A 27,367-nucleotide genomic window follows, 5' to 3' on the forward strand; every position below is an offset into this window, starting at 1 on the left:
TTTTGTACCAATGACAGTCATTTTGCCTGGGGCTTCCTAGGCTATTTTTTTAAGAAAAACACAGAAGCGGCCGGGCGTGGTGGCTCATGCTTGTAATCCAAGCACTTTGGAGGCCAAGGCGGGCGGATCACCTGAGGTCGGGAGTTCAAGACCAGCCTGACCAACATGGTGAAACCCCATCTTAAAAAAAAAAAAAACACACACAGAAGCATTTTCATTTATTAAATTACCCGCTGGGGATTGGTCTTGTTTGGGAGTTGCTCTCTCATGTCTTGAAACCTGTGGCATTTTAACTCCATGTAGCTGCAAGCTGCATGGGTCTCATGGACACACGTCTCCTTTTGTTAAAACTTTCCTTGGGCTTGGTGAAGGGTTTCTCTCTTTTTTCTTTTTCTTTTTTCCTAGGCTTAGCTCAGCTGTCTGAGGGACATAGAACAGACATCCCTTGGAGAGAAAGTGATTTTGGGGAATGTGCGGATGTGTCGACTATCCTATAATTTGAGGTTTGTGGTGGGAGGCACAAAAACATTTTGGAAGGGAGAGAATGTCAGAATGAGGAGTTCTCTGGAGTCCAGGAGGCAAAGGGGAATGCTCACAGCAGCTTTTAGCAGGAGAGCTGCAGTTGTTGGGTAGTTGTGGCAGTGCCTACATAGGCTATAGTCAGGCAGGCGAGAGGAGTGTCTGTGGCATCCTGGGTACCTGGGTGCTCAGTGTCCACCCAGGAGGAGCAGGGCTTGTGGCCTTCATCTAGGCAGGTGATCAGGAAATGGAGGTAGCAACGTGCTACCCATCCCCTTTCTGCCCAGCTGTGACGTTGATGTGCTCTCCCTGCTTGGAGATACAGGGAGATAGCCTCCACATCCCTCTTGTAGCAGCTTTTCTGTATCATGGGGTGGAGTCTGTTTCTTTTTTTTAAAAGAGATGAGTTCTCGCTATGTTTTCCAGGCTGGAGTGCAGTGGCTATTCACAGGCGCGATCCCACTACTGATCAGCACGGGAGTTTTGACCTGCTCCATTACTGACCTGGGCCCGTTCACCCCTCCTTAGGCAACCTGGTGGTCCCCCCGCTCCCAGGAGGTCACCATATTGATGCCGAACTTAGTGCGGACACCCAATTGGCATAGCACACTACAGCCCAGAACTTCTGGGCTCAAGCGATCCTCCCACCTCAGCCTCCCGAGTAGCTGGGACTACAGGCACGCGCCACCGCGCCTGGCTGGAGTCTGTTTCTAAGCACGGAGCAGACTGGCTTTCCAGGGTGGTGATGGAGGCAGAAGGAGACTTGGTTCCCTGGTGCTGTTGGACAGAGAGACTCAAGTCTGGAAACAGGCCCATGTTTTACAAAAGAACGAAGACTCGACTCTCCTCCCTGGCTGGCCGAGGGAAGGCACAGAAAGACTCAATTTGAATCCAGGTTCTGCCACTTGGTAATGTGACACTGGAGGAGTTACCTGTCCTGGGTTTCTCTGTTGAAATTGAGACTAAAATAGCTCAGGGTGAGGCACAGGCACATAGGCAGTGGCCGGCCCAGTGCCTGGCATGAAGTTGGTGGGCTGCAGATGTTACAGCACAAAAAGGAGGATAATCCCAAATGTTCAGAAAGAACTCACTTCACTCCCCACTGCGCAAGCGAGGGGCAGGTGCAAGGTTTCCAGGCCTTGCAAGTGGGAAATTCCCCAGCTTCCTAATGAGTGAGGCTGATTTGCTGGCTTGGAGGGAAGGGACCCCCCCATGCTGTGTTCTGGGCTACTTCTGGGCTAACCTAGCATCTGTTACTAGTCTATAAATGGACACGGAAGTGTTTTCCAGAACGCAGGCACTCTGGGTGGCTTGAATGCCCAGGCAGTCGCATCAGCACCCTTTCCTCCCACCTCAGCTGCATGAGCTGTCTTGGGTCTCTGCCGACTGCAGGTGGCTGAGATGTGTGCTCTTCCTTCATCACTTTCTAGGGGCTCAGAATTCAGAGGCCAAATTGCCTGCTGTAGGGTCACATGGTGGTGGTTCGGAAAATAGTTTCCTTCCAACCCCACTGGAAACAAGGAAAAAAAAATAGAAAATAGGCTTTCTGTTCAACAAGCCACATTGCCTGCAGGCTCCATGCGGCAGCCTGGACTCCAGCCTCGCACTGCTCCCTGTGTGATGGGCCTGCCGGAGACACATGGTTGGGCCGATGTAATGGTAGAGAAATATACTACCCTTCTCACCACCCGTGGCCCTGGCTGCTGCGTTCTCTCATTGACGCCTGTTTTGTTTTTCTTCTAGTATTTGTCCATCCTTTTAGTGCTTTCAGCTTACCAGAATCTTTGAGTCTTTGCAATTTTTCTTTCACCATGACCCTTTCCTCCCCAAAATAAACCAACTGCCATCCCCTCCCTTTCTGCCTTTTCTCTGCCAAATGTAAATTGTTTTGTACAGCGTGCCCGCCTCTGACAGCCATCATTTCTCCCCATCTGTTCTGCGTCTCAGCACTGCCCTTGATTGGCAGGAATGGGTTATGTGACCAGGGCAGTTTCCAGGGCAGGGCCATTCAGGTGACCTGTAGTGTGTTTCCTTGAGAGGCCTCCTACTAGGCTGGGAATCAGGTCTTTAATTTCTACCTGGCGTTGTCCAGCCTTCCTGGCCTCAGAGACATCCAGCTCAGATGATGGTGATCCAAAGCGAGGTGTAGTTCCTTGAAATAAAATGGAAGGAGTTGCTAAAATTTACCTCTGGTAAAATAGTTTCTGGACCCTTGAAGTTGGCTTATTTATTTTCCATCAATATCACCCTGTACGTAATGCTTTTCAGGTAGGAGATGTCTTGGTGAGTAGGAATTATTTGCAGTTTCTTTCCCCCGCCGGACCCCGCAGTTTCAATTAAATCTTATTTTGCTTTTCATTCCTCTGAAAATTAACAATACAGGGATGAAGAACTGTGCCTGTCTTGCACTACTGTGCACTGTTCTTGCACTAAGAATAGTGCTTCACATCATAAGCGCTGCATGTGTTGCCGTTATTAGTGATCTTTGCAGTGATGCCTGTGCTCATAGATCACATGGACACACTCTCCCTCTTGCTGCCATCCCTGCTCCATTCACCTGCCTAAGACAGGTACTGAATGTCACACACACACCATTCTGTGGCTACTCCTTGAATGGTTCACTGAACATTTTAGATGGCTTTCCTCTTACAGAGTTTCTCTCTCTCTCTCTCTCTCTCTCTCTCTCTCTCTCTCTCTCTCTCTCTCTCTCTCTCCCTCTCCCCCTCCCTCCCTCTCTCTCCTTTTTTTTGCTTTTTTTTTGTTGAAATGGGACTTTACTATGTTGGCCAGACTGGTCTCGAACTCCTGACCTTGTGATCTGCCCACTTTGGCCTCCCAAAGTGCTAAGTGCTGGGATTACAGGTGTGAGCCACCATGCCTGGCCTCTTTTTTTTTTGAGACAGAGTCTTACTTTGTCACCCAGGTTGGGGTACAGTGGCATGATCTCGGCTCACTGCAACCTCCACCACCTGAGTTCAAACAGTTCTCCTGTCTCAACCTCCCAAGTAGCTGGGACTATAAGGGTGCACCACCATGCTCAGCTAATTTTTGTATTTTCATTAGAGACAGGGTTTCACCATGTTGGCGAGGCTAATCTTGAACTTCTGACCCCAGGTGATCTGCCTGCCTCGGCCTCCTAGAGTGCTGGGATTACAGGCATGAGCCACCATTCCCAGTCAGAAATTTCTTTCTTTTCTTTTCTTTTTTTTTTTTTGAGACGGAGTCTTGCTCTGTCACCCAGGCTGGAGTGCAGTGGTGCGATCTCAGCTCACTGCAACCTCCACCTCTCAAGTTCAAGAAATTCTCCTGCCTCAGCCTCCTGAGTAGCTGGGACTACAGGTGCATGCCACCACACCTGGCTAAATTTTTTTTGTATTTTTAGTAGAGAGGGGGTTTCACCACCTTTGCCAGGATGGTCTTGATTGCCTGACCTCATGATCTACCCGCCTTGGCCTCCCAAAGTGCTGGGATTACAGGCATGAGCCACTGCACCCGGCCCAGAAATTTCTTAAGAGATTCTTTTTGGTCCTGCTCTCCACTCATCCTCAACCAAAATGAGAACTCTGTTTGTAGTCAGCTTAATCAGTTGTGGGGATCACAAGTCCACAGTCAACATTTAAGATTGCAATGTATCTTCTTCTCCAAATGTTACTACCTTTGTATCTTACACTATTTATGTGCATGCTGTCATGGTAGCTGGGGGATCTTAAAGACTTAGTGGTACTTTTGTTTGTTTTGTTTTAGTGGTACTTTGCATCATGGTACCAGTTCCATTCCAGCTTGGGTGGGGGAGTCAGGGCAGGTTCTGCTTCAGACCCCGCAGCCTGGAACAGAGCACTGCCCCCACTTTCTTGCCTCATTCCCATACCTGGTGTGTTTGGACCAGATTGTGAAGAGATCCAAAGCCCTACACTTAAAAATCCACAGCACCGCCGGGCGCGGTGGCTCACGCCTGTAATCCCAGCACTTTGGGAGGCCGAGGCGGGTGGATCACGAGGTCAAGAGATCTAGACCATCCTGGTCAACAAGGTGAAACCCGTCTCTACTAAAAAATACAAAAATTAGCTGGCGTGGTGACGCACGCCTGTAGTCCCAGCTACTTGGGAGGCTGAGGCAGGAGAATTGCTTGAACCCAGGAGGCGGAGGTTGCAGTGAGCCGAGATCGCGCCATTGCACTCCAGCCTGAGTAACAAGAACGAAACTCCGTCTCAAAAAAAAAAAAAAAAAAAAATCCACAGCACCGCTGGGCATGATGGTTCACGCCTGTAATTCCAGCACTTTGGGAGAGGCTGAGGCGGGTGGATCATGAGGTCAGGAGATTGAGACCATCCTGGCTAATACAGTGAAACCTCGACTCTGCTAAAAATACAGAAAGTAGCTGGGCATGGTGGCGTGCACCTGTAGTCCCAGCTACTCGGGAGACTGAGGCAGGAGAATCACTTGAACACGGGAGGTGGAGGTTACAGTGAGCTGAAATCATGCCATTGCACTCCAGCATGGTGACAGAGCGAGACTCCATCTCAAAATAAGTAAATATTTTGTTTAGCCCAGTAAGTCTAAAATATGATTTCAACATGTAATCAATATAAAACAATTATTAGGGCTGGGCACGGTGGCTCACATCTGTAATCCCAGCACTTTGGGATACCAAGGTGGAAGGATTACTTGAGGCCAGTGGGTCAAGATCAGCCTGGGCAACATAGTGAAACCCCATCTCTACAAAAAGTTTTTTTAAATTAGCTGTGCGTGGTGGCATGTGGTACCTGTAGTCCTAGCCATTCCAGAGGCTGAGGCAGGAGGATTGCTTGAGCCCAGGAATCAGAGGCTGCAATAAGCCATGATTATGCCACTGTACTCCAGCCAGGGTGACAGAGTAAGACCTTTCCTCTAAAAAACAAACAAACAAAAAACAAAAAGAATTATTAGTGAGATATTTTGCATTTCTTTTACTAAGCTAAGTCTGAAATGTGGTGTGTATTTTACACTTACAGCACATCTCCATTGGACCAGCCACATTTTGAGTCCTCAGGAGCAAGGTGTGGTGGGCGGTGGCCACCTCATGGGCAGCACAGCTCTCTTGAATACCTGAAGTCCTAAGACATCAGGATCCACAGCCCCCATCCTTCTTCAGCCTATTTGTTTCATGGCTAGAATGTATAAGCATGAACTAAAAAGAGATAATTAAAATTGGGGTCTTTTTTAAGACTTGATTTGGCCGGGTGCGGTGGCTCACGCTTCTAATCCCAGCACTTTAGGAGGCCTGATCCTAAGTGGATCACTTGAGATCAGGAGTTCGAAACCAGCCTGTCCAACATGGTGAAACCCTGTCTTTAAAAGAAAAAAAAATTTTTTTTCTAATTTAAAAAATGTTAAAAAAAATTTTTTAATAAAAAATAAATAAATAAATAAAGACTTGATTTGTTCATGTCATGTTTCCCTGGCTCAGTAAGTGGCTCTCAGTGGATGCTGTAAATGATGCTTTATGGTCTCCTCACGTAAAGTCTTGGAGAAGAGCTCCCAGCGGGGATGCACAAGGCCTGGCTGCTCCTGAATGTCTGCAGACAAGATTAAGAAGACACATGCTTCCACAGTGCTGTGTAGCCTTTAACCTCCCGGTACCTAGGGCCGGGGTTGCGGGGGCAAGGGGATTTTCTGTGGGTAGAGAAAATTAAAAAAGAAATCAAGCAATAAATCAAGACTTTGTCTTTGTTTTTTCATATAGTGAAACAGAAGATGAACTCAACTGAATTCAGTGAAGATGTAGAAGAAGGTAAAAAAAAATGCCCTTTTAAAAAAATGTTTTTAACTGAACACTTCTGATTAGGTCATACATTCACCTGGTCCAAAAATATACAACGTTATATCCTGAAAAGTCCCCTCCTGCCCTGGGTTCCCATCTGCCTCCACTCACACACTTGTTACCTTATATCTCTTTTAAAAAGTTACTTTTTTAAAGCACAAAAAGATAATGTTTTATTTCTCTTTCTCCGCTGCCTTCCCTCCCCAAAAAAAGATTTTTAACTCATTTTGAACTAAATGTTCCTGGCTCATGGCTTTATTGTATAGCACTAGTGCGGTGAGATAAAGATTGCATTGTTGGGAAGCGCAGGTTTGCTATGACTAGACATTATCTGAGCGCTGGTGTCAAAGGGCAGCCAACAGACACCCTGCCGCTCGGAGAACCTGCTAATCTCTGAGCTGCCCTGGTCTTTCCCACTGAGCTCTGTTTCTTCTCTGACACAGTTCTAAAAAGTAACACTGTGAAAGTGGAGACAGAGGCCGAAGATGCTGCTCTGGACTGCTCTGTGAATTCCAGGACTTCTGAGAAGCACTCTGTGGACAGCTTCCTCACTGCCCTCCAGGACTCCAGCAAACGAAAGCAGCTGGTCAGCGATGGCCAGCTAGACTCTGTCCCCAGCGTGAAGAGGCGGCGGCTGATCCCTGAGGTGAGGGCCCGGCTCCTGTTACTCTTTGCTTGGCCTCTAACCCTCTCTGATTCCATGCTGAATCTCCCTCTTGTTTTGGGCGTCCTGGCAACTGCTGAAACGTTAGGCACGGGAAAGTTTTCGTTTTAAGCTATCCCATCTTTGGCTTCAGTTTCTCGCAGATGTCTTTAAATGGAATTCTTGTCTGTGTCTGGATTCCTGATGGGTAAAGGGAGCCTTCACATTGCAACGGCTTTTGCATTATTTTGCTGTGCTTTGTAGGGAAAGGCAGGAGCTTTCTGATAGTGAGGACGGTTAACGTAATCCTACCACACGTGACATTGAAGCTGATTCCCGCAAAAATGGAGCATTAGCTGGAGGTCAGGTCTTTTCCTAAATTAAATCTATCCATCATTTATTTAAATAGAAACTGGATCTCACTATGTTGCCCAGGCTGGTCTTGAACTCCAGGCCTCAAGTGATCCTCCTGATTTGGCCTCCCAAAGTGCTGGGATTATAGGTGTGAGCCATAGTGCAGGGCCAACTCTTTGTTTAATTGGTTTGTTTTAATTCTCCCCTGGTGGATGTTAGGGGAGATCCAAACAAATTGGGAAGTTATACATTTTAGGGATTTGGTTAGGTTTTAATTTGCATAATGGTAAGACTAAGATTTTAACTAGGATTTAAATATACATGTTTACATTATAGTGAGGACCTGCATTCTACATCATGGAACATTGAGTGATACTTTTTTTTTTTTTTGAAATGGAGTTTCCTTCTTGTTGCCCAAGGCTGGAGTGCAATGGCACGATCTCAGTTCACCACAACCTCTACCTCCTGGATTCAACCAGTTCTCCTTCCTCCGCCTCCTGAGTAGCTGTGATTACAGGCATGCACCACCACACCCTGCTAATTTTGTATTTTTAGTAGAGACGAGGTTTCTCCGTGTTAGTCAGGCTAGTCTCGAACTCCTGACCTCAGGTGATTTACCTGCCTCAGCCTCCCAAAGTGCTGGGATTACAGGAGTGAGCCATTGCGCCTGGCCATGAATGATAATTTTATTTATTGTTTTATTTATTTATTTATTCAATTTTTGTGTTTTTTTTTTGCTTTTTTTTGCTAACTCTTTATTCTGGTCTGAATGGCTTTTCTTTTTTAAATGACTTTGTCTCTCTAGTTTATTTGGGTTTTCTTAAAACAACTTTATTAAGATATAGTTCACATACTGTACAGTTCACTAATTTAAATTATATAATTTAATGTGTTTTGTTTTGTTTTTGTTTTTGAGACAGAGTCTCATTCTGTCACCCAGGCTGGAATGCAATGGCATGATCTTGACTCACTGCAACCTCCGCCTCCTGGATTCAAAGTGATTCTCTTTTCTTAGCCTCCTAAGTAGCTGGGATTACAGGCATCCACCACCATGCCTGGTTAATTTTTTTTGTATTTTTAGTAGAGACAAGGTTTTCACCATGTTGGCCAGGCTGGTTTCAAACTCATGACCTCAAGTGATCTGCCCGCCTTGGCCTCCCAAAGTGCTAGGATTACAGGCATGAGCCACCACGCCCAGCCATAGGTCATTTTCTTTTAACATTGAATTATATTCCACTGCCTTGATGTAGGAGAGTTTATTTGTTTACCTACTAAAGGACATCTGGGATGCTTCCAAGTTTTGGCAGTTATGAATAATGCTGCTGTAAACATCCATGTATAGGTTTTCATGTAGACGTAAGTTTTGAACTCCTTTAGATAAGCACCCAAGAGTGTGATTAGGTTTAATTTTGTAAAAAACTATGAAACTGCCTTCCAAAGTGGCGGGACAATTTTACAGTCCCACTAACAAGTTCCTCTTGCTCCACATCCTCAAAAGTGATTTTGACCATTCTAATAGATATGTGGTAGTGTCTTGTTTTTTGTTTGTTTGTTTGTTCGTTTAGTTAAAAAAATGTTTTTTTGTAGAGATAGGGAGTCTTAACTGTGTTGCCCAGGCTGTTCTTGACCTCCTGGCCTCAAGCGACGCCTCCCAGAGTGTTGGGATTACAGGCATGAGCCGCTGTGCTCATTTTTGTTTATGTTGCTGTTGTTTTGAGACAGGGTCTCTCTGTGGCCCAGGGTGGAGTGCAAAAGCAGTGGCACATCAGGTGTGGTGGTTCACACCTGTAATTCCTGCACTTTGAGAGGCTGAGATGGGTGGATTGCTTGAAGTGCAGGAGTTCCAGACCAGCCTGGACAATGTGGCAAAACCCCATCTCTACAAAAAATACAAAAAAGTTAACCAGGCGTGGTGGTACACACCTGTAGTCCTAGCTACTCAGGAGACTGAGGTGGGAGAATCACTTGAACCTGGGAGGCAGAGGTTGCGGTGAGTTGAGATCGAGACCATCCTGGTCAACATGGTGAAACCCCGTCTCCACTAAAAATACAAAAAATTAGCTGGGCGTGGTGGCGCGTGCCTGTAATCCCAGCTACTCAGGAGGCTGAGACAGGAGAATTGCCTGAACCCAGGAGGCAGAGGTTGCGGTGAGCCGAGATCGTGCCATTGCACTCCAGCCTGGGTAACAAGAGCGAAACTCTGTCTAAAAAAAAAAAAAAAAAGAGAGAATACCTGCCCTCCCTCCTGTTTCATAAAAGGAATGTAAGTATAAATCTTTTGAAACCCTGAAATTCCTTGTATAGAAAGATGCCATGTGAATTTAAGGCAGCGTTTCCTTTTTTTTTTTTAATCTTCTCTTTGTTTTTTTACTTCTTATTTATTTTTATTGCCATTTTACAGATGAAGTATTTCCTTTTTAAAAAGTTTGGCCAGGCGTGGTGGCTCATGCCTGCATTCCTAGCACTTTGGGAGGCCAAGGCAGGCGGATCACAAGGTCAGGAGTTCAAGACCAGCCTGGCCAACATGGTGAAACGCTGTCTCTACTAAAAATATAAAAATTAGCTGGGCACGGTGGCAGGCACCTAAAATCCCAGCTACTTGGGAGACTGAGGCAGGAGAATTACTTGAACTCGGAAGGTGGAGGTTGCAGTGAGCCAAGATTGCGCCACTGCACTCCAGTCTGGGTGACAAAGCAAGACTGTCTCAGAAAGAAAAACGTTTGTGTAAATTGAGGCCAGGTGCCATGGCTCATGCCTATAATCCCAGCACTTTGGGAGGCTAAAACTTGGGCGAATCACTTGAGCCCAAGAGTTTGAAACCAGCCTGGCCATAATGGCGAAACCCCATGTCTACATAAAACACAAAAACTGAGGTGGGAGGATCACCTGATCCTGGAGAGGTCGAGGCTGCAATGATCCTGCCACTGCACTCTGCTTGGGCAACAGACTGAGATCCCATGTCAAAAAATAAATAAGTCGCCGGGCGCGGTGGCTCAAGCCTGTAATCCCAGCACTTTGGGAGGCCGAGGCGGGTGGATCACGAGGTCAAGAGATCGAGACCATCCTGGTCAACATGGTGAAACCCCGTCTCTACTAATACAAAAAATTAGCTGGGCACGGTGGCGCGTGCCTGTAATCCCAGCTACTCAGGAGGCTGAGGCAGGAGAATTGCCTGAACCCAGGAGGCGGAGGTTGCGGTGAGCCGAGATCGCGCCATTGCACTCCAGCCTGGGTATCAAGAGCGAAACTCCGTCTCAAAAAAAAAAAATAAAATAAATAAGTCTGTATAAATTGATGGATGTGTCAGTAAATCAGTAGTCTTAGAACCCTGGGGACTTGATTGATTGATTGATTGAGATAGAGTCTCATTCTGTCACCAGGCTGGAGTACAGTGGCATGATCTCGGCTCACTGCAACCTCTGCCTGCTCTGCCTCCCCTGCCTCCCAGGTACAAGTGGTTCTCCTGCCTCTGCCTCTTGAGTAGCTGGGGTTACAAGCGTGTACCACCACTCCCAGCTACCTTTTTTTGTATTTTTAGTGGAGATGGGGATTCACCATGTTGGCCAGACTGATCTCGAACTCCTGATCTCAGGTGATCCACCTGCCTCGGCCTCCCAAAGTGCTGGGATTACAGGTTTGAGCCACCACGCTTGACTAACCCTGGAGACTTTAGAACAATCCATCTGTTTTATGAAATTATAGTGTATGTCGATTTTTTAAAATAGTACTAGTGTTAACTCATGGCGAATAGCCTCTTATCCTCTCCTGGTAAATCTTCTGTTTCTTCTAAGATACGTATATGGCAGCTGGAGTAGGTCAGGGCATATGTACTGTTTTCTTCTTTTTCTTTTCCTTTTTTGAGACAGAGTCTTGCTCTGTCGCCAGGCGCCAGGCTGGAGTGCAGTGGCGCGATCTCGACTTGCTGCAATCTCCGCCTCCTGGGTTCAAGCAATTCTCCTGCTCAGCCTCCCGAGTAACTGGGACTATAGGCTCATGCCACCAAGCCCAGCTAATTTTTGTATTTTTCAGTAGAGACGGGGTTTCACCACGTTGGCCAGGATGGTCTCCATCTCTTCATCTCGTGATCCACCCGCCTTGGCCTCTTATAGTGCTGGGATTACAGGCGTGAGCCACCGTGCCCGGCCTTTCTTTTCTTTTCTTTTTTTTTTTTGAGATGGGATCTCATTCTGTGGCTCAGGCTGGAGTACAGTAGCACAGTCCTGGCTCATTGTAACCTCAACCTCCCGGGCTTAAGCAATCCCCCACCTCAGCCTCCCAGTGGCTTATTTTGGTAAGGACAGAGTTATACCATGTTACCCAGGCTGGTCTTGAACTACTGGGCTGGAGCAATCTGCTTGTGTTGGCCTCCAAAAGTGCTGGAATTACAGGTGTGAGCCACCACACCCAGCTGTATGTACTGTTTTCTGAAGTACTTTCATCAAAGACAGGAAGGACCTAGAGACTGCATCCAGTGATAATAAAAAAAAAAAAAATAGAAAGGGCAAGATGCGGTGGCTCACGCCTGTAATCCTAGTGTTTTGGGAGGCTGAGGGGGGAGGATCACTTGAGCTTAGGAGTTCAAGACCAGCCTGGGCAACATAGTGACACCCCGTCTCTATTTTTATATAAAGTGGAAAGGAAGCACACAAACGGTTACCAGTAGCTACTCAACAAATAGTGCCTTGCATACCTTATTCCATCTAATCCATATAACAAACTAGTTAATACCTCCACCAGGCAGCTGAGCAAACTCAGGCATGTAAGTTAAAAGGTGCCAGGGTGGGGACTCCATGTTTGGGTCCCTTTCCATGAACACTCCCTTCGTGGAAGTGGTCTTTCTCCCTCTTGGATTTTCCCTCTGGAGTCCCCTTCCACACTCTCTTGTGGAAGCCTGTCTTCCCCTCCTAAACTCCATCTCTGTCTCTATTCCCTTCCACTCAGTGTGGAAGCTGCTTTCTTCTCCTGGATTCCATCTTTCTGGATTCTCTCACTCAGTGTGAGAGTTAGCTGTTTCTTTCTCTCTCCTTCTCCTGTTTCTCTCTCTCATTAAATAAATCACTTTCTACAAATAAAAAATAAAATAAAATAAAATAAATTTAAAAAAACGGTGCCAGGGTGCCTGTGGGGCAGCCTTGTTCCTGGAATGAGATTATCAGGAGTGATTGGGAAGACATGTCACCTTCTCTGAGTTATCCTACTGAAACAGGAAAGGTTCCCTTGTCCCCCTCACAGGGTGTGAGATGGGGTGTGGCTCACTCCTTCAGTGCCCCGAAGCTCAACGGCACGCTGTGGGGCTCCGACCCCATGACAGTGTCTAGGGGTGGATGTGCACAGCTCCTGAAGCCCCAGTGGACGTATGTTACAGGGCGCCCTTTTGGTTTTGCTCGTGTCTGTAGGTGGCTCATGTTAACCAGCTCAATTAGACCCTCTACCTTGTTGCACAGACAGAGAGCTTTCTGTATCCTGGGTTCTTGCCTTGGTGTACCAGAAAAATCGGATCACACCTGGGCTTGGAGAATGACTGCAAAGTTTTATTGAGTGGAAGTAGCTTATAGCAGATGGGGAAACAGGGAGATGATTTTCCTCTGGAGTTAGGCCACTCAGTGGCAGCCTGGCCTCTCCTCCTTCTGCCCTGGCTAAACGCCATGTTGTTCTGCTGGTTGGTGGCCTGCCGGGGCGCGGGTGTCTGGCAGTGTGCTCCTGATGGCCTCTTGACGTCCAGCCGCTTTCGTGTTTCTCCACCCGCCCATGTGTTTCTCTAGACATGCAGCTGCTTGTATCTTCTTCCACTGATCCGCTTCTCTTGCCATCCAGCCGCTATGTGCCTGCCTTCTAGGGTCTGGGGGTTTCTATAGGCACAGGATGGGGGCGTGGCAGGCCAGGGTGGTCTTGGAAAATGCAACATTTGGGCATGAAGGCAGGAGTGCCTGTCCTCACCTAGATTCATGGGCACAGGTCCGAGGGTGGAGCCCTAGCCAGCGACTTGCCCTTCTCTACGTAGCACTTCCCTGCCCCTCTCCTGTATCACTACTGTTGGGATTCAGGGGAGCCCTCAGCTTCCCCGAGAGGACATTTCTCCAGGTTCTTGGTCTATCACACTCTCAAGAATGAGAGAGGAGACCATGGTGCAGTGTGCTCTTAAAGTAAAATACTGGACTCAAAAAGTCGTTGCAGAAAGTGATTTATTTAGATAGAGAAAGAGAAAAAGGAGAAGGAGAGAAGAAGCAGCAGCTAGCTCTCACACCGAGTGAGATAAAGAAAAGCCGCTCTCACACTGAGTGAGAAGGGTTCCCAGAGGGGGAAACCGGAGAAGGAAGGTTCCTCTCACACTGCATGGGAGAATCCAGAAAGATAGAATCCAGGAGAGGAAAGACAGCTTCCACACGGAGTGGAAGGGAATAGAGAGATGGAGTTTAGGAGAGGAAAAGCAGCTTCCACATTGGGTGGAAGGGAACACCGGAGGGGGAAAATCCAGGAGGGGAAAGAGAGCTCCCACTATGTGGGAGGGGATTCCAGAGAGCTGGAAATCCAGCTTGGGTGAAGGAGCAGGATAATTTATCCTGGGAGAAATTCCCACCTCCCCAAGTTCCTCTGGCCAATGAAAGGAGTTCCTTTAAACTTCCGCTGGGGTGATTGACTCTAGTTTCTTCCCACTCCCGCAAAATTTAAACATAAACCATTAAATCTCCCAGATGGAAAGAGATGTGGGTGGGGTGGGGGGCATGGCGCTGGGAAGTTCTTGCCCCTAAAACTATGCCCCTCGTGGACCCAGTAAGAGAACACATTCCCTCACTACCAGCATGCTAAAATACCAGAACAAGTGCAGAGTCTGGGGGCAGATGAGGGGCAGATTGCTGAGACTCAGGTTCCTCCACCATGGCGAGGGCTGACACTGCCCACCTGGCTGGGCTGTTGTGGATCGCTGTGATAGCCCACATGAGGACGTGGCATGGGGCACGCTCCACGTCAGCCTTCAGAAATGTTTACTGACTGCCTCTGAGCCCCCATCGCCAGCCCTCCACCGCATGACCAGTATTCAGCTGCCTCCCTCCACATTTATCAGAATGAAATCGGCATGGGCCCATCAAGGAGGCTACCTGACCCCCTTGAGGACACCCAGGCCTGGGCACCACCCAGTCAGGATATAGACCATCTCCTGTCTTCTCTCCCCTGCCCCAAGGAAAGGGCAGGAGGACAAAGCGGGGAGCCCTGATGCTCACAGCACGTCACAGGCAGACTTCTATCAATGTTGACACCTTGTTTTATGAGTGACAGTACAATGCTGAGAAGAAAAAACCTCCCTCAAAAAGCCTAACAAAGGGTTGCATAAAGACTTACTTGGCACCTCTGCTGGAGAGGGCTTCATAGCCAAATGCAGCAGATGTGGGAGGTGCATAGCCAAAGTTTTTATTGGTAATAATCTTTTTGTTCACAGAAGTGGGGCAGTATTCAAGAGCCATATGCCAGGCAGAGGTTAGCTTTGTTCTCCTGGGGTTTTTTGTTTATTTTTTTAAAATCCTAAAATATCATTGTGGTTTGTTTTCATTTGGGGAATGGAAATGCCATCTCATGCAGTGCAAATGCACGGAACACCTCGTGAGTGTCAGTTATTATGGTGTGAGCTGAGGATTCTTTTTTTTTTTTTTTGAGACGGAGTGTACCTCTGTTACCCAAGCTGGCTGGAGTACAGTGGCGCAATCTTGGCTCCCAGTAACTTCTGCCTCCTGGGTTCAAGGGATTCTTCTGCCTCAGCCTCCCGAGTAGCTGAGACTACAGGCATGTATCACCACACCAGCTAATTTTTGTATTTTTAGTAGGATAAGGTTTCACCATATTGGCCAGGCTCGTCTCCAACTCTTGACCTTGTGATCTGCCTGCCTCCCAAAGTGCTGGGATTACAGGCGTGAGCCACTGCACTTGGCCAATGAGGATTCTTAAGAAGTCTCTCAACAACCATCGAAGTACATTCCCATTTTAATAAGGCTCAGAGAAGTTAGCACTACCAAGCCTGCTTGATTCCGAACTGGGCACTTAAACACTGTGCTTGTGGGGTACTGGGATATTTGTAAGATGCCCGAGAGGCCTTAGATGCACTCATGTCTTGCTACATCTCTGGTCTTCCTCTTTTCCCTTCATTATAGTTGCTTTATCTCCCCAGAATCTTGTTTCTTCAGCCATCGTAGCACATTCTTCACCCTTACTTACCATATAGTGTTGGCAGCAGAAGGATGACCCAGAGTAAGAAACATGAGAGCAGAGACTGTGTCTGGCTTGATCCTGGTAGGTCACCATATTGATGCTGAACTTAGTTAGTGAGGCATCAGTATGGTGACCTCCCAGAAAGACGGAACCACCGTGTTGCCTAAGGCAGGGTGAACCGGCGGCGCATGTCAGAAACAGAGCAGGCCAGAGCTCCCCTGCTGATTAGTGGCGGGATGACGCCTGTCAACAGCACTGTTCTCCAACATAGGCAACTTAGTGCAACCCTGTCTCTATTTAATAAAAAAAAATTTGTTTTGGCCAGATGTGGTGGCTCACACCTGTAATTCCAACACTTTGGGAAGCCAGGGTGGGCAGATCACTTGAGCTCAGCAGTCAGAGACCAGCCTGGACAACATGGCGAGCACATTTAAAATAGGATTTCATGCAGAAAGAGATCATTAGAAACTCATATACTGTGCAACCAGAGTACATGTTCTAGAGGGAGACCTTCCCTAATTAATACCCGGGATAGAAAATAAGTACAGGGTCTCTACTAAAAATATTTTAAAAATTAGCCAAGGATGGTAGTGTGTGCTTGTGGTCTCAGCTACTCTGGAGGCTCTGGTGGGAGGATCACTTGAGCTGGGGATGGGGAGAGGTTGCAGTGAGCCGAGATCATGCCACTCACTCCAGGTGACAGAGTCAGATCCTGGCTGAAAAGAAAAAAAATTGATGATGATGTTGAAAATAATTCTGTTGAAAATGAAAGTTGTATGCATCCTTCTTACCACTGTCAATTCCAGGAGGGAGATGCCACCCCCCCGTCTGTCATTTCACGTGGACTCCCTGCTTCCCCAAGCCATGCTGCTTTCTGGCTGTTCCAGTATGCTGACTCTCTGGGCACTTTTGAACCACTCATCATTCACTGAACTAAATTCAGTGACTGCTCTTGGATTTGGGGCCCTGATGAAGATGTCTGGTACTTGGAACATCTCCAGGGTGACCCACTCCCTGAGATGTCACTGGGCATGGACACCTGGAATCTCCCCAAAGAGTCTATTATTTATCCCTCACTTGTAACCCAACATCAGCCTCTTTTTGTTCAGTTGGATTCTCCTGCTGAAAGATTTGGGCGTTCTCTCTGGGGTCTACAGGTGCTGGTGGTCGAATGCAATGTCCTGATGAAGATCCGGGCTAGACGCTGGCATTGCAGAGTCTGAGCGGTACAGCACAGTTCCCATATGGTTGGAAGACGAGCCTCAGAGAATTGGGAACGTGTCAGCCAGCCCTACCCAGTGCCAAGTAGCACAGATTTAAAGATTTCTTGATGCTCCTAGACAGCTGAGCTGAGATTTTATCATCAGTCGCAAACGCAGCCAGCCCATTGCCGCCTTGGCAGCATTTGTGGAATTAATTGGAGCGCTGAGCTGACAGGACACCAGTGTGGGGATAGCTAAGAACCTCCTCTTCAGTGCTTGTGTTGTGTTCTGTGTTGAATTGTGTACCAAGGTTTCTGGGAGTGAATATTGCCCTCTACTGGGACACTAATATTTTTTATTCAAGTAGTGTAGCCAAAAATGTTTCTGTTGACGGCATGTTTCTAACATGCTTGGTGGAAACGGAAATATTTGTATTAATGAGACTGAATATTGAGAGTTATGGGGGTTTTCCAGTTTCAGCGCACTCTTGCCTCCTACCTGCTGTAGGAATGTGGGGGAGTCTAATCTTGTGTATGTTGCTGGTATTCAAATAATTCGCCAGAAACTTTTCCCTGTATTCATTTCTCCCCTGGGTATTAATTAGGGCAAGTCTCCCTCTAGAACATGCACTCTTGTTGCATGGTATGTAAGTTTCTGATGACCTCTTTCTGTAGGAAATTCTATTTCAAATGTGCTAATGGAAACTTATTTTAAAGTGAAGTCTCCTTTTCTAAAATCACTCCTAACATAGTTATGATTTGCAATTGTTAGTACTCCAAACCCAAATTTTTCTGTTGGTAAACCTTATAGTAATCTCATAGTCCATGGGACCTCTAAAATTATTGTAGTGTAATAGAACTAATGGTGAATAAATTGCTAAAAGTTTTACTTTACTTTTTACAGGAATTAGCAAGTAAGGCACTTTGAGTTTGTATTTGTTAGGGCAGTGCTTTTCCACAGTGACCCACAGTTATAAATCACCTTACAGAGCAATACAGCTTCCATGTATGTATTTGTATATAAATATATAGACATACCCATAGTAAGGAAACAAAACTCCTAAATTGATTTACTTTGTGCGGTACACTTTGATATTTTATATTCTTTTTTATTTCTTCCTCCTTTCCTCCCTTTTATTTTCATTTATTTATTTTTTTTGAGACAGGGTCTCACTCTGTTGCCCAAATGAATGGAGGTGTGGTGCAACCTCACCTCCAAGATTCAAGTGATCCTCCCACCTCAGCCTCCCTAAGGCTGAGACTGCAGGCGCATGCCACCACGCCCGGCTAATCCCTCCCTCTTCTTACATTGTTCATGATCCACCAACGTCAGTCATCATCTAACCCACAATTTAAAACACTGCATTAGGAGTGAAGGGTTTCAGCTATCTCCACCCCTTCCTTTCTGGTGTGTGTGTGTTAGGGTGTGTGTGTGTGTGTGTGTGTGTGTGTGTGTGTGTGTGTGTTTTCGTTTCCTTTTTTTTTTTTTTTTGAAACGGAGTTTCACTCTTGTTGCCCAGGCTGGAGTGCAATGGCACAATCTTGGCTCACTGCAACCTCCGCCTCCCGGGTTTAAGTGATTCTCCTGCTTCAGCCTCCTGAGTAGCTGGGATTACAGGCATGTGCCACTACGCCTGGCTAATTTTGTATTTTTAGTAGAGACGGGGTTTCTCCATGTTAGTCAGGCTGGTCTTAAACTCCCGACCTCAGGTGATCCCCCCATTTCTAATGATCCCTCCCAAAATGCTGGGATTATAGGCATAAGCCACCGAGCCCGGCCTTTTTTCTTTCTTTTTTAAACAAATAATGCCAGATAGCACAGGACAAACAGACCTCTAAGAAGTGCCCTCTGTAAGCGAATCACCCTGAGGCACTGTAGGAAAGTCCTTCTCGGTGTACTGGTGGAGAGTGTCATTACAACTCCCTTAATAAAAGTCCTTTACAGTATTACCTCTGCCATGCCTTGGGAATAGCATTATGTAATAATAAATCATATTGTAATCATCATGAATTTTTATTTATTTATTTCTGAGTTAGTCTCACTCTGTTCCCCAGGCTGGAGTGCAGTGACATGATCTTGGCTCACAAAGCCTCAACCTCACAGGCTGAAGCAATCTACCTACCTCAGCCTCCTGAGTAGCTGAGACTACAGGCACATGCCACCATTCCCAGCTTATTTTTGTAGAGATGGGGTTTCACCATGTTCCCCACGCTGGTCTTGAACTCTTAGACTCAAGAGATTCTGCACCCTGCACCTCCAGCCTCCCAAAGTACTGGGATTACAGGTTTGAGCCACGGCGCCTGGCCCCACTTTTCTTGAGCATATATTTGAGAATGGTGGAACACTTTGCCCAGCTTTAACTATCCACATGTGTAATTGACAGAAATTCATTGACCTCTTCTGTACCCTGGGCACTTTGCTAGGCACTAGAGCTAGACTCAGGGATAACATGGTCCCATCCCACATCCATCATGCAGTTTGATGGGGGTGGGGACAGCTCGGAAAGGAGACCCTGGAGGGAGTGGGGCAGGTGGCAGGCCACCCCTGGTAGGCTCCTCCACTCCGGTATGTCCTTGGTTCTCTGCTCCTGGAGAGTGGTGTAGTGGTGTAAGGGGAGTGGGGGCCACAAAGGCCAGTTGCCACTGACCATTTGCTCACTTATATATAAAAACCCTGAAGAAAGTATTGACCAGCTCTATGATAACTCTTGCAGTTATGCGTCCCTTTAGAAGGTCACTAAAGGAGTAAAGTAGTATTTCTTTTGCATGGTTGTCCTCAGTGGGGGCACAAGAGAAGAATTAACCTTTCTCTAACATGAGTCAGATTATTCTGTTATCCAAAAGAGAGAGTCTAGGAAGTGATTCATTAATTATTATTTATAATAATGGGGTCTCACTCTCAACCAAGCTGGAGTGCAGTGGCAAGATCTTAGTTCACTGCAGCCTCTTTCTCCCAGGCTCAAGTGATCCTTCTACTTCAGCCTCCCAAGTACCTGGAACTACAGGTGTGCACTACCACGCCCAGCTAATTTTTTTGTATTTTTTTTAGTAGAGATAGTGTTTCACTATGTTGCCCAGGCTGGTGGAACTTCTGAGTTCAGGAGACCAAGATGGATGGATCATCTCTTGAGCCTAAGAGTTCGAGACCAGCCTGGGGTGCTGGGATTACAGACGTGAGCCACCATGCCCAGCCGTTCATTAATTTAAATGAAAAAGAACACATGGAAGGTTCAGAAGGATGAAAGTTTTCGGTTTTTTTGGGCTCTTGGTTTCTGTTCCCTCTGGACCTACCTATTCTCAGCCTCGTATTGCTCACTTGCTGTATTAAGCCTCCTGTCTCGAGGTTGTCTCTTTTCCCGACACTGGTTTAGGCTACCGAGAAAAATGACCTCATGTACTGTTTTGTGCTGGCATTAGTAATCTGAAAACTCTCAAATAACCCTGATCTGCCCGGATGAGATAAACTGAGAGCACACACTGACTGCCAGACCCTGGCTACTCAAGAGAGGATGGACAGCAGCCACAGCACCCGGGAGCTTATTAGAGACGCAGGCCCAGGGTTCACACTCTGCATTCCAGCAAGACCCCAGGTGATTCAGTGTGTACACTAGAGCTTAAGAAGCACTGGGCTAGGCCGGTCCCAGCCACCTGCACTTTTCCCAAGTGTGGAGAGATGCACCCCAGGATGCCCTTTGTTCTTGTCCATTCCCAGTTGCCCAAGGCACATGCCTGTCAGTGGGAGTGAAAGCTCCTTGCTCCCAACACCCTCCAGCGCTCACTGACTAGCTCATCCGCTTTCCTAAAACTCAAGTATACATTTCCATAAGTGTCTGGGTCAAATTCAACATTTGTCAAAAACAGGCTTATTAGGTTATGGCTGAAATATAATGAATGATACATATTTAAAGTATACAATTTGATACGTTTTGACATCTGTATCTGTTATGATGAATGTGAGTCCATAGCCACAGTCATGATAATAAACACCCATCACCCACTGACATTCTCCGTGTCCCGTCGTCTTCTCCCTGCCATCCCTAGGCAGTGACTGTCTGCATTCTGTCACTCTAGGCAAGCTTGCATTTCCTAGAATTGTATATACACAAATGGAATCATACACCATGGCCATTTTTTTGTGATTGAGATTTATCATGAGTACTTTCTTTACTGTATCAATAATTTCTTATTGCGGAATAATATTCTATTTGAATACAATACAGTTTATATACTTGTTGATTTTTCAGAAACGAGGGGTTGTTTCTACTCTCTCACAGTTGCATAGGCCAGAAAGCTCTGGGCCAGCCTTTTCTGGTCTAAGATGTGAGTTCAGGCAGTGGTGGAGTTGGCATCAGACAGCCACTCTCCACAGCCCAGTTCTCATGTGCCCCTCGTATGCATCTCAGAGGAGCCTTCCCGAGAAGGGACACCCGCTCTCCCAGAGTCTGCAGGCTAAAAGGACACACTGTGGCCTTCAGGAGCTACCATAGGGAATCTCCATCCCTTCCTGCAAGCAGACCAAGACATGGGCCCAGGAAATGACCTGCCCATGGCCAGCAGCTGGATGAGCCCCTCGCCTTTCTGTGCTCTCCCTCCTGTTTCTTGCAGAGTTCTTGCCTAGTATTGCCAGCATCGGTGTCAGCCCCCTGATGGGCAGGAAGTCTAATGCTGGCGTCCCGCAGGAGCACAAAGCCTCCCTGGCCCAGCCTGAGTCTTTTCTGAGGGAGTGGGAGAGCAGCAGGTTTAGGGTGGTGGGGATGCAGGTTTGTATCAGGGGTGTGTTCTTGGATGGCAGAGTGATTCAGGGCGAGGAAGCAGTTTCTCACCTGCTCCCAAGGTTGACCGTGGCCCCTCTGTGTGCTACGCAGACCCTTGTTTAGTGTCATAAACCACAGCACCTGCCTAACACTCCAGGAAATTATTTTTGTTTTGCAGGCACTTCTAGCAGGCATGCGGAACCGTGAGAACAGCTCGCCCTGCCAAGGCAACGGAGAGCCGGCCGGCAGGGGCAGGAGCTTGGGCTCTGTATGGCCAGGCGAGGAAGAGCCCTGCAACGATGCCACCACCCCTTCCTACAAGAAGCCTCTGTATGGCATCTCACACAAGATCATGGAGAAGAAGAACCCTCCCTCGGGGGACCTGCTAAACACGTACGAGCTCTTCGAGAAGGCAAACGCCAGCAACAGCCCCTCGCCACTGCGGCTCCTGAATGAGCCACAGAAGCGGGACTGTGGCAGCACTGGGGCAGCCACTGACAGCGACCCCAACATCTACTTCCTGATCCAGAAGATGTTCTACATGCTCAACACCCTCACGTCCAACATGTCCCAGCTGCACAGCAAGGTGGACCTACTCTCCCTGGAGGTAAGCCGCATCAAGAAGCAGGTGAGCCCCACTGAGATGGTGGCCAAATTCCAGCCACCCCCCGAGTACCAGCTCACGGCCACGGAGCTCAAGCAGATCGTGGACCAGAGCCTGTCAGGCGGGGACCTAGCCTGCCGCCTGCTGGTGCAGCTGTTCCCCGAGCTCTTCAGTGACGTGGACTTCTCCCGAGGCTGCAGTGCCTGTGGCTTTGCGGCCAAGCGCAAGCTGGAGTCACTGCACCTGCAGCTCATCCGCAACTATGTGGAGGTCTACTACCCCTCCGTGAAGGACACGGCGGTGTGGCAGGCCGAGTGCTTGCCCCAGCTGAACGACTTCTTCAGCCGCTTCTGGGCCCAGCGGGAAATGGAAGACAGCCAGCCCAGTGGCCAGGTCGCCAGCTTCTTTGAGGCGGAGCAGGTGGACCCCAGCCACTTCCTGGACAACAAAGACCAGGAGGAGGCCCTGTCTCTGGACCGGAGCAGTACCATCGCCTCGGACCACGTGGTGGACACACAGGACCTCACTGAGTTCCTGGACGAAGCCTCCTCGCCAGGTGAGTTTGCCGTCTTCCTCCTCCACCGGCTCTTCCCCGAGCTCTTCGACCACCGCAAGCTGGGCGAGCAGTACAGCTGCTACGGGGACGGCAGCAAGCAGGAGCTGGACCCGCAGCGGCTGCAGATCATCCGCAACTACACGGAGATCTACTTCCCCGACATGCAGGAGGAGGAGGCCTGGCTGCAGCAGTGCGCTCAGCGCATCAACGACGAGCTCGAGGGCCTGGGGCTGGATGCGGGCAGCGAAGGCGAGCCCCCGCGGGACGACTGCTACGACTCCTCCAGCCTGCCTGACGACATCTCAGTGGTCAAGGTGGAGGATAGCTTCGAGGGCGAGCGTCCGGGCCGCCGCTCCAAGAAGATCTGGCTGGTGCCCATCGACTTCGACAAATTGGAGATCCCCCAGCCCGACTTCGAGGTGCCCGGCGCCGACTGCCTGCTCAGCAAGGAGCAGCTGCGCAGCATCTATGAGAGCAGCCTGTCCATCGGCAACTTCGCCTCGCGCCTGCTGGTGCACCTGTTTCCCGAGCTGTTCACGCACGAGAACCTGCGCAAGCAGTACAACTGCAGCGGCTCCCTGGGCAAGAAGCAGCTAGACCCGTCCCGCATCAAGCTCATCCGCCACTACGTGCAGCTGCTCTACCCGCGCGCCAAAAACGACCGCGTCTGGACCCTGGAGTTCGTGGGCAAACTGGACGAGCGTTGTCGGCGCCGGGACACAGAGCAGAGGCGCTCCTACCAGCAGCAGCGCAAGGTCCACGTGCCAGGCCCTGAGTGCAGAGACCTGACCAGCTATGCAATCAACCCCGAGAGGTTCCGGGAGGAGTTTGAGGGGCCCCCGCTGCCCCCCGAGAGGAGCAGCAAGGACTTTTGCAAGATCCCCCTGGATGAGCTGGTGGTCCCCTCGCCCGACTTCCCGGTGCCTTCTCCCTACCTGCTATCCGACAAGGAGGTGCGTGAGATCGTGCAGCAGAGCCTCTCCGTGGGCAACTTTGCCGCCCGGCTCCTTGTCCGCCTGTTTCCCGAACTCTTCACTGCCGAGAACCTCCGACTACAGTACAACCATTCGGGGGCTTGCAACAAGAAGCAGCTGGACCCCACGCGGCTGCGGCTCATCCGCCACTACGTGGAAGCCGTCTACCCCGTGGAGAAGATGGAGGAGGTGTGGCACTACGAATGTATCCCTAGCATTGACGAGAGGTGCCGCCGCCCCAACAGGAAAAAATGCGACATCCTCAAGAAAGCCAAGAAAGTGGAGAAGTGAAGGCCTGTGGCCTGCCCAGAGACTCAGGGTCACCAGAGGCTGAGCGATGGGCACCCTTGGGACTGAGCAATCCTTGGGAGCACGCCTGTGTCATCCACAGACAGGCACCTTATGTCCCTGAGGAGTGGCTTACTACATTTGCACACGTAAACACCCACCCAACTACAAGAAAGAAGCCTTGAGTTTGGTCTCTCGTACTTCTGTCCTGCTATGCCCTGGCAGGGCAGCCCGAGTGTGGGGAGAGCAAGCTGTGAGGGCAGGGCCCAGAGGACAGGGGTCCCCTCTCCCTGGCTGTGCCCTCCCCAGCCCCTCACAGCTTAACATGTAAACTCAGCTACTCTCTTGCTCCTCTTCCCATATTTTACATCTTCCATTTTTATCAATTTTTTTAATTGAAAAGAAACCCTTAAATTTCTCTGGGCTCTTTGGGGGCCATTTTACTTGGATAAAAATCTTTTTAAAAGTGCCATGTTCGTGCACAGTGGCTAATCACAGCTTCAGGTGGCATGGATACTGATTTTACTGACCTTGTCTTTGACATCTGATTTTGGAAGAGTCGAGATGCCCCTTGGATGGCAGTAGAGGGGATGGAATAGCGTGAAGTCCTTTATGACCATGTGCAAGTTTCCCTTCTGCTCTGGTGCCTGGGAAGGCTTCCGTTCAGCTTGGCCTGTCCTTCAGGTGCGCTGGTAGAATGTTGCGCTCACTCTGTAGATGAGAACACTGGATGATGATGATATGAATGTAGACAGTGTGGAAACACGTTCGCAGTGTCTCCATCTGAGCCATGTCCTTCCACTGCCCCCATTCCCTCTCCATTCATGGTTGCTCGTTGGAGGGAGCAGACATGTTTCCTTGGAAAACAGTGCGGGGGCATTCGGCTTCTTGTTAGATTTAAGGGTGGGCCTCTTTGGGCTCACCATGAACTGTTTACTTTCCATGTATGTGTTTGTACATGATCCAGGTTCTGGGAGCTGTGTGGTGACTTCCCCAGACCTCAGTGTTAGCTCCTCCAGGAAGCACCACAGCCTCGTTCCCCAGGGCGGGCCCAGGTCTGGGTGGCTCTTGGGAATACCAGGCATTGGAAGGACACAGGCCATCTCAGATGGGGCACCCCTGTCCCTTCCCAGGGTCCACTCTGAACTTTCCCCTGGGACCCCCTAGAAGGTCCTGCTGTCCTGCACCTGGCCATCCCCTGCCTTGGGGGGCACATGTCTTCATTCCCCACTGACTGGGAATGTCAGGCTCCTACAGACCAGCTGCATGCTCTCCAGGAGCACCAACTGGGAAATTCCCCAACAGGTAAAATCCTTTAAAATGATAATTTTACCTACCTAACTTTGGGGGCCAAATGCCTGAGAGGGAAAGGAAACAGTCAAATGCAAACAAGATGTCATACTAGAGTCCTGGAAAATGAATTAAATCCCACAGGGTGATGATCCTAGAACCCCTGTGGGGTGACTTAATACTTTGCTACTTTAGAATGGAGAGATAATAGAAACAATCTGAATTTTCTTCATTCAGCTGATAAGGACTTCAGTGCCAGTGGCTGTATGACAAAATTTTGCCTGTACCCAGGAGCATTTTTAAAAATATAGGATTTTAAGCAATGTTAAGTTGCTGATCTAACTAGTAAATTTGCTCTCAAGTGTCATTTATAGATTATTTCTGTTGGAACTGCAAACAGATTGAGAAAGGCACAGGGACTGAATGACTGTCACACACAGCTACTCACGCACACACGTACTGCTTACTAAAAGCTGAAGTGAGATGAAGGGGGCCTACAGGAATAACAACTTCACCTTCTTTGTGCCTGGAAAGAAGGGACTGGAGCAACCAGGAGACTCACTTTCCCCCCTCGCTTGGGCCCTTCTCTATGCCTTAGTCTCTCCAGCACATGCACACAGCATGCACACACACGTACCCTACCCAAAGACAGCTGTGGCCCCCTCCTACACCCTCCCTCCTGCCCCACTGGTTGTTGGGGGCTGGAGCGAGGAGGTCCCATGGAATTTGTTCTGATTTCTAGGATGTAAACAAGAGGACTCCAAGCCATGAATTGCCCTGCTTTCTAGAGGGTGGAATGTTGACCCTGCAACTTTAGAAGCACAATCATTTATTAATAATTTTTTTGAAACTCCCATCTACCCATGTTAGAGAAATCAACAGGTTCTAGGAATTCAGTATGTCTCTTTCTAACCTAGAGCATGTTCAGTTTTTGGAAACCATATTTCAATGATTTTCTGAATGCCTTTCACGTGTAGGGCTTCTTCCCCCAGAATCTTACAGTCCCTTTCTGTGAGAGAAGTGGACACACCTGGGAACTATTCCCTTCCCTGGACTGTCGTCAGGAAACGCCTGCAGGGCCTTGTCCCATCTGTATGGTGTCCTCACTTCTCCAACCATACAGGTGGCTCCAGTGGGCATTTTTTTATTTTAAATTTTTTACATGAAGCAATAGAAGTACAAAATACTTATTTTTTCAAAATTTAATGTGCTCCATGAAACCTGTTGGGAAGCCCTTTCCTTCCCCACCCCCCATCTAAATCTTTGTTTTTTACTTGTTTTTTGAATTTTTTTTTTTTTTGGCCTTGTATCCCAAGGACTAAAAAATTAGCACAGACACATTTGATGTTGAATGAACTAGTAAGTCACAGTAGGTGGTAGTCTTCATCAGTTTCTCTAAGTTTTTAAAGAATGTATGAAGATAGTCATGAATGTACTGAGTGTTCGCATCCTGCTTCAGTTCACCTTGGCTGTGTCTACACGACAACAAATGTTTGACAGGGAATAAAGTCATGTCTGGTGTCATTTGCGCTAGTGTGCCCCTCCCCTTTCAGTGTTGGCTCCAAACCTTCCTTCCATTTTATGTTTGTGGGGAGGGGACCACCTAGCAGCAATCATCAACCAACCAACCAATGGGATCTACTTAGTGGTGAATGGATTGGCTATTTAATTGGTAACAGGTGCTGGCCCCACCACACCACAGCGTGGCCACTGGGTTCCTTTAGAGACGGCCTCCATTTCCAATGTTCCCCCCAAATGTTTGCTTCTTGCCCAGTCAAGAGGGGATCTGGAGACTCCCAAGTGGAGGTCGTGAGCTTGCACCCTGCCTGGCTATAGATAGACTGTATAGATATATGAAGTGGGGGTGGGGGCCAAGGGGCTATTACTGCTGTTTGGAAACACTTGCCTCCCGTAGATCCAGCCTTAATGTTTTTCTGACATCCTAGTAATAGCAGACCCTGCACAAAGTGGATATCAGAGTTAATACTGTGAGGATACAAAATAATGAGAATAGTTTTACCAAAGATATGAAATCTCTCATCATGTCTGCATTTTACCATTGATTGGAGTGCATCCTTAGAAAACTGAATGTAACAAAAACCCAGGACATTTTTGGAAATTGTATGCTCTCTAGCAACTTTGTGTGAATTTTTATACAAACACTGTTTTATGAATTATATAAAAT

At 48.2% G+C, this 27,367-nt stretch overlaps 1 protein-coding gene across 2 annotated transcripts; it reads left to right on the forward strand.

The window, feature by feature from the left end:
• The first annotated feature begins 343 nt into the window (after positions 1 to 343).
• Positions 344 to 27,367, forward strand: BEND3 (BEN domain containing 3). Of its 2 annotated transcripts, none has more exons than XM_012438483.3 (4): positions 344 to 503; positions 5,966 to 6,289; positions 6,763 to 6,965; positions 21,649 to 27,367. In XM_012438483.3, exons 2-4 carry the CDS (start codon positions 6,253 to 6,255, stop codon positions 23,893 to 23,895), a joined length of 2,487 nt encoding a protein of 828 aa, XP_012293906.2. In that variant the 5' UTR covers positions 344 to 503; positions 5,966 to 6,252; the 3' UTR covers positions 23,896 to 27,367. The 2 variants fall into 2 exon arrangements, with proteins under 2 accessions (XP_012293906.2, XP_012293907.2); XM_012438484.3 differs by lacking the exon at positions 344 to 503 and having other exon boundaries at positions 4,773 to 6,134; positions 6,242 to 6,289.

This window comes from Aotus nancymaae, unplaced genomic scaffold (assembly GCF_030222135.1).
Source record: "Aotus nancymaae isolate 86718 unplaced genomic scaffold, 86718_ANA_hifiasm-v0.15.2.pri h1tg000040l, whole genome shotgun sequence".
In the NCBI taxonomy this organism is placed as follows: Eukaryota; Metazoa; Chordata; class Mammalia; order Primates; family Aotidae; genus Aotus; species Aotus nancymaae.